The sequence below is a fragment of the Aquarana catesbeiana genome, linkage group LG02 (genome assembly GCF_042186555.1).
Source record: "Aquarana catesbeiana isolate 2022-GZ linkage group LG02, ASM4218655v1, whole genome shotgun sequence".
NCBI lineage: Eukaryota > Metazoa > Chordata > Amphibia > Anura > Ranidae > Aquarana > Aquarana catesbeiana.
The window spans coordinates 665,462,892-665,476,876 of NC_133325.1; the positions used below are offsets into that span (position 1 = coordinate 665,462,892).

At 43.1% G+C, this 13,985-nt stretch overlaps 1 protein-coding gene across 1 annotated transcript in view; it reads right to left on the minus strand.

Annotated features, from left to right (window-relative positions):
- The window catches only part of WDR81 (WD repeat domain 81), a 95,046-nt gene that overhangs the window by 41,746 nt on the left and 39,315 nt on the right, over positions 1-13,985 (minus strand). Inside the window, exon 8 of the mRNA XM_073616624.1 lies at positions 3,831-4,496. Coding sequence (XP_073472725.1) covers positions 3,831-4,496 — 666 coding nt within the window. The remainder of the gene's footprint in view (positions 1-3,830; positions 4,497-13,985) is intronic.

Consider the following 13,985-nt stretch of genomic DNA (forward strand, 5'->3'; position numbering starts at 1 on the left):
GAATACATATTGGCCTAAACTGAGGAAAAAAATAGTTTTTTTTTTTTAAATTGAGATATTATAGCAAAAAGTAAAAAACATTGTGTTTTTTTCAATCTTGTCACTGTTCTTTTGTTTATAGCGCAATAAAAACCACAGAGGTAATCAAATACTACCAAAAGAAAGCTCTATTTGTGGGAAAAAAAATGATAAAAATTTAATTTGGGTACAGTGTTGCATGACCGCGCAATTGTCATTCAAAATGCGACAGTGCTGAAAACTGAAAATTGGCCTGGGCAGGAGGGGGGTGAAAATACCCTGTATTGAAGTGGTTAAGTTGACCTCATTTATAGACCGAAGTTCATCCCTTTGATCTAAAAGAACAGAAGATGCAATGTTTTATCTTTATCTCTGCCTAAGCGATGTTGTTATAAACTTGGCAGGCTGACTGTTTTTTTGGTTTTGACAGCTGTCAGCAAAGAGCAGAGAACTCTCTGCACTAAAATCGGGAAAATGCTGTGTTAAGATCGCGAGGGGAAAAGAAACACAATCTCAATTCTTTAACCACTTCCCACCCGGCCTATAGCAAAACGACAGCCGAGCGGTGATTCCGTTATCCTGACTGGACGTCATTCAGGATAAGAGCAGGCGCGCGCCCGCTGGGGCACGTAGCGAGGCGATCGGTGGTGCAGCATGTCAGTCAGGCCGGTTCGGCCGCGGGTGCCGACATCGCTGGACCCTGAGACAGGTAAGTGTCCTTATTTTAAAAGTCAGCAGCTGCAGTATTTGTAGCTGCTGACATTTAAATTATTTTTTTTTTTGCAGGACTCCCTCTTTAATGCATTATGGAAAAAAACCTTCTGCCTTTAAACCCACTTTAAACATGGTAGGCATTTGTTCTGTAAGTTACTGGAATGTCTAAAAACGGCAACCATGGATTGTAGCATTATGGTACTATGTATTACTGGATATTTGTAATGGCTGTACAAAAACCATTAGTGAAGGCACATTCTCCTACAAGGCTTACCTTTGGACTTACTCAGAAGCCTTTTCCTGTTTTTTGGTGACAGTTATTTGCAAAAATGTACTTGTCAGTTTAAAGTGCAACCAGGTGCAAATTACCATGTAACACAAAAGTTTATTTCAATTTGAAAAGCTACATTTTGTACCGATGCAACTGAGCAGAAGCAGCCATACAAAAACCAGGCACTAGATGGCAGAAAAGGAATTCTTTTAGAAGACTGGATAGCCAAATACAATATTTTTGAACTATAGAACACACACACAACTCTCAGTTAAAACAAAAGTTATGAGAAATAAAAAAAAGACTAGAGACAGTGAATTTATTACTTATATAATTTAGGATAAGGCAGCATTTATTGCCCAGAAGCAATACACTCAAGCCACCCCACAATATACTGGGGACCTGGAAAGAATATTAACAGTGTGTGGCCTCTAGGATCAAAAAACTGCATATACCTGTCACCTGTATAAATAAACCCTTCAAACGCCTCTCAAAAAACTCCTAAGAAGCCCCAGCAGGGGTTACACTGTGTAGTAAGCAAGGCCTACTGAGGCGGTGTACATGATCTGGCTTTCCTATAAAAGACAACATTTACTTGCAATAGAGCCTGTAGTTCCAGTGCAGTAACAGTCCACTATCTTGTAGTTGGCTCTGCCTCAGGTGTACCCCCGAATGTGGAGGGGGCAATCAAGTGCCTCCTTAGTGGTGTCTAGGAACAGAGCTCAGAATTCTAATTCTGATTTCTACATGCCATGCAACAGAGGAAATATGGCTTTCACATCTGGTGTGAAGGATATTTTAGGGTACTTAAATGTATGATGCCAATCTTTGGCCGGCTGCAGAGAAAACAAATGTCTGACTAGCAGAAGAAAAAGCAAGTTTCTCATAGTAAAAACAAAATAAGGAGCACATCAGTGCATAAATCCTTTATTAAACAGACTTGATAAAAAAAAAAAAAAAAAATTACATTTGCAAGGGGCTAATGGTGATAAAGCTGTAAATGCCTTAACTGGAATATGCACAGCAGGTGTCCACTTGCGGGCAGCAGGGGCCAGTATGTTAGTATGACACACTATCTGAAGCATAATAACTGGAATGCTCAAACCATGTATTTTACATCACTGAGCTATTTTAGGGCAATCCCCTTTTCTTCAGTGACCCTTCTGGCATTTGCTTTTAAGCAGCCCTTTTATTCAGAGTGAAAGGAGGTGGGGAGGTTACTAATATGATTACACACTAGAGTGTACTTGGTAAACAAAGGTCATTAAATAATAGTTTATCATTTAAATCTGAAGTCCAGACTTACCCTTCAATCTTGCACTGAAGTTGCTTACCTTGATTTCACTGCACATTGTGAGCTTCTCACAGTGTGAATTGGAAGCTGCAGCAAATCAAATACAGCCATCCTAATTTCCTGGATGAAGTTCAGCATCGTTAGCCCTTCCCAGTCCTACTATCATTAGCCCACCCCTTTTATTCATTGGTTTCAGTATTTTCCAACATGGCAGCTCACCTTTACCTGTGGGCTTAAAAAAAAAAGAACTATAGGAAAAACTTTTTTTTACATTTGGATAGAGTAAGGAAGGGTTATAACTCGTCAGATGTTTTTTTTTTCCCCCACCATCTGTCCCATTGTGGAGATTCCCCTTCACTTTCTGTCCCATAGCCAAACCGGAAGTGAGAGGAAATCCCTGAAAGTTAAGTGAATTCCTAGTCACCCCAAGTTACCAGAACTAGTGTCCCCATTAGAAGATCTCCCCTTTATTTCTTTTTTTTTACTTTCACTTTCAACGATAATTGTAAACAGGACAAATAGAGAGGATGAATCTCCTTAAAAGGATAAGTTCACTTTTTAGAAAAAAATAACAAATGCACCTTTATTTGCAGGTAAAAAATTGTGCATTTAATATTTTTTTCTTTTGGAGCCTGCAAAGCATTGCACCAGCAATCAGCAAATCCATGGTGCCATGCAGGTCTCCTGCAGATCTGCCAGTGTAACTGTGTGCCCGTACGTCACTTACGGGCAAGCAGATACAATCTGACAGGAAGAATCAATTAACTACCATGGCGCTCCACAGTGCCATGGTAGTTCATTGAGACCTACAAGCTGACAACTGCAAAGGATGTCAAACTTGTAGTTCATTGACACACAGAGCTGTGTAATTGAATGACGCGGCCATGTAACGTGTTCCCAAAGGTGAACTTATCCTTTAACGAAGGCACAGACAGCAATAAAAACAGACATGGGCTCTAATCCCTCTGTACTCTATCCAAAAAAAAAAAGTTTTACCTTTAGTTATACTTCAACCTAGGGCAGTTTGCATGAAAATACAATATGCCTAGGAATGCCCACTTCTCCAGACTGACATCTCCACTCCTTCCAAGAACCAGCCCACTGTTTACTTCAGGACTGAGGGCTTGAGAGGAGTACTGAGGTCGGCTGCTGTGGCGATTTTAGGAAACTATCTTCAGCACCCTGTTGGCTCTTAATCACTATACTCTACCTGCATTGCATAGAGAAGCACAAAGCACAAAGACCCAGCGATTACGTCACCAAGTCAAAAATAAAGTATGCAATTAAACCAGAAAGGTTTTACATAAAAATGTCAGCAAGGAGATGAGGGGGGAGAGGAGGAATAAGGGATGGTAAAAAGATCAGTAGAATAAACTCCAGCTTAAAAAAAAATTGAAGAAATACTTGTAAAGAGCCACATCTACTATTAATATACAGGTGTAACTATCGGTGCCAGGTAAATGCTTACAGAAATATATATCAGTTTAGTTTACTGCACTATCATCAGACTACTAATAATGTGTTGGTTCATACCTGTACATTGGTCCCATATGCATACTCCTCCATCACAGCTCACTATCTGTTGTACAGATTCCAGCTGGCCTACATAGAACACAGTCTTCTTGTGCTCAGTATAAGTAAAACGTGGTTCAATCTCCCTGGTGCCATCTCCATAGTTGTACAAAGGCCACAACCGAACTGTTTTGTCCTTACTGCCGCTTAGAAAGAAATCTTCTCCACTAAGTGGTTTAACAGATTTGATGGCTCCAGAATGGCCTATGAAACTCTGGAGCTTGATCTGGTGAAAGTAAAAATGAGGTTCCTGCTGGCTCACGCCAATCTCATACTGCCAGTATGCTAGCCAGTTTCCACATAGTCCATGGGCACTCCTTTGAAGATCCTGCTTAAAAGTGTTATCATCACACTGGAAGTTCTCTGCTACAGGGCTGCGGCAAGTGGACTTTGATGGAGATACCCGACTCTCTTTTGGGACCTGAATACGGTTTCCAACCAGGACACTCCCAAAGGTGCCAGACTGGGTGTCTTCCTCTAAGCTGCGACGAGGGACACTTGTTCTATCACTGTACTCACAGGGCAGAGATTGAGTGTCACTCTCCTTTGGAATAGCGGTTTCTTGATAAACCATTGTAAGTTTCCATATTAAATCATGGTTTGGAACCAATTGGTTAATAACATCACCTTGAAAACAAAAACATATATGCACATATCACTATACAGTAGTGAACTTATATAATCATTTACAAAATCTGCATGGCAAATGGCTTCTCACAATATATCACACACCTCAGAGGATCATACTCTATATGTGTGCTGTCATTCACAACAGCAGGCCTCTTTCACACGGGCGGCTGTTCAGCCACTGTTAAAAGCATGTTTGGTTATTTTGAAATTCCAAGACTCCAGGCACAGCGATCAATTGAAGTTGTACATTGCGATTAGCTGCGTTTACATGTGGCTGTGTTGGCACATTCTTGCCATTTCTGATGTGCTTCCTGTTTTTCTTTCCTCGTTGCTGCTATCCGCAGGAGTAATAGTACACTGCAATTACCTGCAATAAATCGGTCCTGGACGCAGTCAATTTTATTTTTTCTAACCGCACAAAACCCCATGTAACGAAATCGTTGCTAAATGCAGTGTGTGAATGAGGCCATAGGAAAGCATTGTCTAAGTTTAACTGCGGTAGATAACTTCATCTATCCACAGCTAAAAGCTGAATTCTATCCACCCGTGTGAAAGGGGCCTTATGCTACAGTTTCTGATTTCAAAATCAATTCTGAAAGTGGTCACATTTCTTTTAAAAGCTGGAGCAGAGGTGACTAAAAAAAGATCAATAGTGTCTCAACCGTGTTCTATTACCTTCACTCTCATACACACACAGACTTTTGAAAAAGCAGAGCAGACGCTTAACGATTTGGTCCATTGTTCTAATTGTGGAAAAGGCTGTTGACAGCAGCGGTTCACATGACACAGTCTGCAGGAACACTTGTTGCCAACCACTGCAATCCTTTAGCACTGCATGCATACAAATGTGTACAGTTGTGCTCTCAAAGTAATACTTAAGGCTCCATTTTTTATTTTATTTTTTTGAATAACAAACATGTTATACTTACCTGTTCTGTGGAATGGTATTGCACAGAGCAGCCCTGATCCTCCTATTCTCGAGTCCCCCAGCAGAGCTCAAAGGCCCCTCCCCCTACCAAGTGTCCCATAGCAAGCTGCATATGCTATAGTGGCACTCATGCGTGCTCGCTCCCGAGCCCTGATTTGTGTGCCCCGCCCACCAGTCCCTTCTCCCTGGCTGTGATGAACAGCAGCGGGAGCCATTCCTGTGTCCCAGGATATGAGAAGGAAGAGAGGAGGCAGAGAGCCAGGACCAAGATCGGGCTCAGGTATGTACTTAGGGGGGGTGGGGGCTGCATACTGAATTGAAAGTACAGTAAGACTTCGGAATGCGAGTAAAGCGCTTTACAAGCTATTATTCTTTAAAAATACTGACTCAGCTTGCAAGAGTTGTCTCGCAAGACGAGCAGAATTGAAAGCTTCTGGGGTGTGCAGTACCGCCTTTGGCCAGAGGTGCGGGGGCACCAGAGACACTTGGTTCCCGAGTGTTTCTGAGCCTCTCCAAGTGATTCCGAGTGTCTCCGGCGCCCCCCACCCCCACACAAACCTCTGGCCACATGCAGTACTGCATACAGTAGCAGTCACTGTGGAACAAATTATCTGAGTTTCCATTGACTCCTATGGGGAAACTCACTTTGCTTGTAACCCAAAGCACTCGTATATCATTCATCTGGAACAAATTATGCTCGTAATCCAAGGTACCGCTGTAGAAGAAAATACCAAATTTTGGGTTGTCTTCAGAAAAGTAATAAAGGGGAAACATTCCAAATGGGAAAACTAGGTCTGGTGACTCTGGGGTCCCCAAGGCAATCCCCTAAAAAAAAAAAAAAAAAATCAGGCAGGAGTTATAAACTTCCCTTGCTCTATCCAAAAAGGAAATAAAAAGTTTTGCATATAGTTCTACTTTAAAGTGGTTGTAAACTTGATTCATGAAATTTGACCTAAGCACATATATCTGTAGTGTTTTCTTATCTCTCTCCAAAGCCCTGAGTCCCGTGTGTTTCTGCAGTTTCTTGTTCTGATATCAGCATAACTTCTTGGTTCTCTGTCAACCAAGATAAAACCAGCCTGAAATTTGTGTTGAGGGAGGTTGCTATAAACAGATTAGCAGGGACCTTGACTTGTCACAGCGCAGCTCTGCAAGTCTCTGCCTATGTGGAGGGGGGGGGTGCGCCTTTCCTCCAATCAGAAGTCTTGGCTGTATGCCAAGAATTCACTCCCAGTGCTGAACAGGAAGAAAAAATCTTTAACAGGATGTGCACTTTCTAAAGCAGGGGTAGGAAACCTAAATCTACCTGAACGACATGGGAGAAGTGAAAGATCACCAGGCACAGTATCGCCTCCTCACACCTGATTTAAACCTCTAATTGTCAAACTATCGTGCCGCAATCGTGGGTTTAAATCAGGTGGTGAGAAGGCAACATATCACTTTCAGAAAGTGCACCAAAACCGCAAGGATATAATAGAAGTCTATGGCTTAGCGCAGCAAACCTGCAGAAAAGTTGCAGATACACTGCACTGCACCCACGGTGTGGGCAAACCACAGCACATCAGTGTAAAAGCAGCCTTATACTATTATGCCCAGTGTTTTGCTTCACACTGACCTGAAGATCTTTATTCCTGCTGCTGGAACCACTCTGGAGACCACTAGCTGGGATATGAGGTGGAGTGCGGTTGGTATCACTCGGCATAGGACAGGAGCCAGCACTACAGAGGAGGCATCAGCTTATGTGACTCTTGCTCTCTACTACAGCTCCAACTTTATAAGTAGTCCCTCTGCATTGCACTCTGTTTGACGCTCTGGAATGGCGGGCCAGCAAGCCCAGGCCGCGATCTACCAGTCTCCTGTCCGCGATATACTGGTAGATCACAATCTACAGGTTGCTGACCCCTGTTCTAAAGAATATATAAAGCTGAAGACAGCAGATATGCATGTAAAAAAACATAGGTAGAGAGATTTGTTTCATCTCTGTATCATCTGAGGCTGTTCACTTCACTGGATATAGGAGAGGGTTTATATCCACTGTTATGCCCCGTACACACGGTCGGATTTTCCGACGGAAAATATGCGATTGGAGCGTGTTGTCGGAAATTCCGACCATGTGTGGGCTCCATCTGACATTTTCCATCGGATTTTCCGACACACAAAGTTTGAGAGCATGCTATAAAATTTTCCGACAACAAAATCCGATCGCGTCAATTCCGACCGTGTGTGGCCAATTCCGACGCACAAAGTGCCACACATGCTCAGAAGAAATTCCGAGATGGAACAGCTCGGTCTGGTAAAATTAGCGTTCGGAATGGATACAGCACTTTCGTCACGCTGCAATGTTTTAAATTGTTTAATACAGCGTACTCTCATCTTCTTTATAATGTGAGAAGAATGAAGTAATTTTGCTGCTGATATTCACACAGACTTCTCACAAACTTCTTTCTTTATTATTTATCGTGATTCCCTCAATATATTTTGATTTGTCACATCTGACCAAATTTCTTTTTTGTTGTTTTATTTTTGTTTTGTATTTTTTTCAAGGCTGTTTTTTTTTTTAGTTTTTTTGGGTTTTACTCCATAATATTTTTGTGTGTGTTTTGTGTGTCAAATTACCACAACACCATTATTATCTTGTATTATTTAATCTCAAGGAGATTGTTTGGTGTTGGTGTCCCTTGTTAATTTCACATTGTATTTTTGAAATGTACCTGAATCCTCACAAACAAACTGTACTTTTTGAAAGAGAACACACATAGGCGAGTATAATTGAACCAAAAATTCCTTTATTAAGGGCTCAGAACCAAACAAAGAGGGAGGCAATGCTGGAGAAACAGCAGAAATTGGCGAAGCCTTTAACCCCCAGGGCACACATCAATTATTTTACTGCAAAATTGGTGGCCTGAGGAGTCCATATTTAAGGGAGTGCAGTCTGGTCCAGAAGTCCAAGAGAATCATGAACAGCAGCAGATGACATGTATGTCCCCAGGCTGTGGTCATACAAGAGCCTGCATCTTTTGTCAGACCAGACTGAACCCAGGTCATCACTCTCTGGTCTTTCTTCCATGCTGTGGCTGTGGTGGTGTAGTTGTGGCAGGAGGAGGAGGAGGATGGTCCAACTCACACAGGTGGGTATTGGGTGTGATTTCGCCACTCACCCCCTTAGTTAGGACTTTATAAAGAAGGTTCACACACAGCTGGCGTTGACCCTCCTGCATGCCCTTCAGTTTGGTGGCAGCCATGCAGGCAAAGGCCTCTTCAGGAGTGGGGAAGGCTCTGAGGGATGTAGAAGCCTCCTGAATGAGCCTGAGCGTTGAATCCTGCACGTGACTCCGCTTCCTGGGTCTTTTGTTTGGAAGGCGGAGGGGAGGAAGATTTGGTCAGGCTCCTACTGGTCCCAGGCTTCTCCTGGCTGCCACTTAGCCCCGCCTCCTCCTGGCTGCCACATTCCACAGCCTCGTCCTGGCTGAGGTCTTCCTGTGTATGAAAAAGGGACATAGTTTTATATTCATCAATCACACACAATTTTCATCTCATTACTGTTGCAAATTGAATGTTAACAAATATAACAGACTATCCTGAGCCCAGCATTTTTCATTCTTGTCCCAATTATTTTTGCCCACTACTGTCTATTGATATGTAAAAAACTGTATTAAATCAGCAATTAGTGATCAATAATAACATCTAGTAAAGATCATTTATTTATTGACCAGAAATCTGTAGAAGAATGCTATACCTGACTCCATCTGGGCTCCTCCACTTCTTCCTGGCTGGAAGGCCCAGGTTGGACATCGGAAGCCTCAGCTGGGGTGAAAGGAAGAGTGGAAGGAAGGGTTGAGAGGGATTCCCTGACTCCAGTCTGGTCTGACAGAAATCGCAGTCTCTCATAGTACCACAGCCTGGGAACATAAACGTCATCTGCTGCAGCTCCTGATCTCTGGGAATCCGTGACCTTCTTGCGCTCCCTTAAATAAGTGCTCCTCAGGCCACCAATTTTGGCTTTTAAATAGGGGATGTTTGCCGTGGGGACCACCGGCTTCACCAACTCCAGCAGTTTCTCCAGCGCTGCCTGCCCCTTTTGTTTATTATTGTAATGTGGATGTTTCACCTGCCACAGACAGGGCAGCTCCCTGTACTTGTCTATGAACAGGGGGAGGAAGTTGTGGTCATTGAAGCCATCCATTTTATCTGCAAGACACAACACAAGACAAACCCTAATGTCAGGCAAAACTCTCCTAATCTTGTTACAATATAGGCCTCGATCTAGAAGCAGTATAGGTCCAAGTTTTGCTCTTACCTTAGTTATCACGATCGGCGCCTCCGATACTCCTTCCTCCGCTCACAGATCATACGTACTACGCACGCGTGTTACACTTTATACACACTGCGCATGCGCGAAACTCCGCCCGCCCCTGACGTTCTTTCTATTCTATTCCCCGCCCCTTCTCGTTCGGCACAGTGGGGGAAGAGCACACGGCAGAGACACAGCAGGTGCGTGCTAATTACAGCAACGAGGAGGAGGAAAGCCCGGAGCCAGAAACGTCCCGATCCAGAAGGAGACGATTTAAGGCATCAAATATGTCCTTTGGGGAGATGTTGGACATCCTGAAGAGGGCCGATTTTGACGGAAAGTATGGACCTTACCCCAACCCCAATGTCCGAAAGGCCAAGATCATGGCAAAAGTGGTCAAAAGTCGGCACCGGAATTTCGGGGTACGACGATCGAAGCGGTGGTCGGACCTCAAATTAAGAGAGCACGAGCAGTACAGAAAGATCCGGAGAGTGCTGCAAAAAAGTAAGTAGTTGTGCGATGTTCCTGTTCTTTATATTTATTACGTTCGTGCTGCTCCATGTGCTTTTAACTGTTATCCAGTTTAAAAAATGGCAACTTTCATGTTCATGGGCACATTATTCGTTCGTATAAAACATTGTTCGTTCGGCCTAGAAAACACCATTGTTTTGGCCATATGCATTTGCCCACATTTTTTATGGCCTACTTGTCTGCAAATAATTTGGTTGGGTAGATGGGTTTGTAACTAGAATGAAATGCAAACTAGATTCTGTGTAAGGAGAGGACACTCAGCAGCAGTATTCACATCTGGATGCTGGAGCACCAGTGTGGGACACAAGAACACCCTTTTTATTAGGGGGCCCACACAGGTGCTCCAGTGTATACTATAGGGGTGTCTCCATCTGTGAAGCTAGTACAAAACAGTTAAGTATTCAAGCTTGACAAAGGACATCTTCATCTTGGAACTCTGCCAAAATAGACAATTGTACCCCACTTCCAAGCAATGTTTCATATTCCTATTTCTGCCATCAAATATCTGTGTGCGAAGTATACTTATTTTTTTTATTATATAGGGGATAAATGACTCGGAGGACACCCCTCATCCGAGGAGACCACAGACCCCCCACCTCTGGAAGAAGGGGAAATCCACCCAAGCCAAGCAGAGCAGGAGGAGGAAGACGTGGTGGAAATTGGCACCACAACAGGTGAGTGTCTGCGACCACAGGCTCAGGTAAGAGATGGATGCCGGCATATTTATAATACATGGTGTGTTTTTGTTTCTATCTTTTTAGGAGATTGTGAATCCAGGGCATTTCACCTCGGAAAGTGCACAGATCCTGATCGGAGAGTTCATGGGGTGTAATAGGGACTTGGAAAACATCCTTAAAAACATCAATGATGTTCAACAAAAAATGAAGAACATCAATGATGTTTTAGGGAGAGTTTAAAACCCCTCAAAATCCCTTTTTTTTTGCACTTTTTGTGAGCTAAAAATTTTTCGCATTTTTTGACACATTTGCGAAAAGCCAAAATTTTGAAGAGGCACACAGTGTGTCAACATGTGCCATCTGCCATCACGGGAGATCAATGGACGCGTTTTGGGGGTGCAACCCCTTCCTCAATAATAAAGTAGCTGTGAGGAAGGGGTTGCACCCCAAAAACACGTCCCTTGATCCCCCATGATGGCAGTTAGCACATGTTGACATTCGGCAATTTGTGTGCATCTTCAAAATTTGGCTTTTCTAGGGGTGACTTCACCCCATCTGAACGTAATATCAAACACAGTTTGTAAATACTCATGTCTGATATTGCCTTCAAGTTCTACCAAATGTGAACTTTGTAAGTTCAAGATTTGTGTCTTTCTTGTTGGTTTTAAACATGCCTGTTTTTTCTTAAATGGACATTTCTACTTTTTCTAATGTGACCCCAAAAATTGTTATACAACAAACATGTTGGTTTGTCTTAAAAACCTTTTCTAAATGCACATGTGATTGTGCTAGTATTAAAAAGATTGTTAATCAAGAATGTGTGGATTATTTTTTCAACGCTCCAACACTTTTGTGGTGCTCTAATTGGTGTTTTCTGTGACAATGGGTGTTATTTCCTAAGGGCAAATCCACTTTGCACTACAAGTGCAGTTTCAACTGCACTTGTAGTGCAAAGTGTCTTTGCCTTTAGTAAATAACACCCAACAGTGCTTTGTAAGGTTACACAATCACGCCATTTTCAGGACTCACCACATTTCTGTCAGGATCAGCTAAAACAAACACAAGCAGTAAATGTCACCAAAGATTTGAGTAGTTATTTGTTTTTTTTTTATTTGAAAAAGGTTTCAGACATTGTCTGGCATATTGATAGCGCCCCTACCCGCAAAGAATTCAAGGTATCTTAGCCGGACATCACGGGCATTCAGGGGGGGGCAAGCCAGGACGGCCACTTTCAAGCGCCGTCAGGGTTGTTTCATTTTGAATTCCAGCCTCAGGCCCAACTGAGCCAGCATAGTTGGCAGAATGTTGCCGTAAAAAGTTGCGTAGAACACAGCACGCCAGGATTATATGATTCAGTTTATACTCCGCCATATGTATGGGTGTAAGAAATAGGCGTAACCGGCTGGCCATGATTCCAAACGTGTTCTCCACCACTCTTCTGGCTCTGGCCAGTCGGTAATTAAAAACCCTCTGGTCCGGGGTGAGGGTTCTCATCGGGAATGGCCGCATAAGATGGTCCCCCAGCGCAAACGCTTCATCCGCAACGAAGACGAATGGGAGTCCTTCCACATTGTCTTCTGGAGGTGGCAAGTCCAAGCTGCCATTCTGGAGACGCCTGTAGAACTTCGTCTGGGCGATGGCTTCACCATTGGACATCCGGCCATTCTTCCCCACGTCCACATACAGGAACTCATAAGTAGCCGACACCAAATAGTATGACCCCGAGTTGGGTGGTGGGACGATGTGGACGTGTTTCCCATCAATTGCCCCTCCGCAGTTAGGAAAGTCCCACTGCTGGGCAAAGTGGGAGGCCAAAGTCTGCCATTCCAATGGCGTGGAAGGAAACTGTGGAGTCAAACCAAAAAAAAAAAAAAAATTGTCATTTTGCACATAAACAGGGAAAGCTGATTAGACACAAACATTCTTGGCCAACATCAAGATAACATTTATTTGAGGGAGTTTTTAAAGACCAAAGTATAAGGTACACCTATCAGACCCCCCCCCCCCCCATGGGCCATTTCTAACATTATGGGGGGGGGGGGGGGGGGGACTCTTGGACAGGTAACCCTCTCCACTTCATTGAGAGATGAATGCCTAAATAATAGGTATTACTTTGAACAGCCCCTCCTTAGTTACACTATTGGCAGCCCACTGGACAGGTAAGAAGTGTCATAATACAAAGATATAAATACACACTGTACACATTTGAGCACATTTGGACATTTTGCTATTACCTATCAAGATAATAATAGTATACAGAAACTTGAAACAGTACCATTTGACCATTTGAAAGTATACAGGCAGGCCCTTGCACTACATGCTTTGGGGAATTCATCCTTAAATCTGACCACAAAAGAGATGGGTATAGTGTGTATGGGTTTTGCAAAGTCAGCAGATAGATGATTGAGGATAGCTAGAGAATTGGTATCAGCTGACTTAGCAGTTGGGGGGAGGGAAGGTTAAAAATGATTTGGGGACCCCCCAAAAAAAGCCTCTGGCACTCTGCCTGAATTTAAAGCACAAATCACATTTAAAAACATTTTAGGGGGTGTTTGAGGTAAAGCACTACTATGGAGCTGATAAAATACATTGTTAAGTGACTACATGAGGTGAATATAGGCCCAGGAGACCATGCTGGGGAGGTAAGTGAAGGCAAATGTATTAAGGACAACAAAAATAATTACCTAAAAATCCAGCATGCATGAGGACAAAGGGGACATTCACAGCATATTACAATCATGGTCATTAGGGAATGAGGAAAGAAATACAATATATTAGCAAACATTAAATACAATAAAATGTGATATTAAATGATAAAAATCTTACCTTCATATACTCCTTCTGCAGGACCTGGATGATGGCAGAACAGGTCACTGGGATAATGATCCCCAGAGCCTGGGGGGAGATGCCTGTCGAGAACTTCAAGCCCTGCAGGCTTCTCCCCGTCGCCAAGTACCGCAGGGTGGCGACTAACCTCTGCTTCGGAGTGATGGCTTGCCTCATGCAGGTATCCTGCCTGCTAATATAAGGGGTCAGCAAAGCCAACAAACGGTGAAATA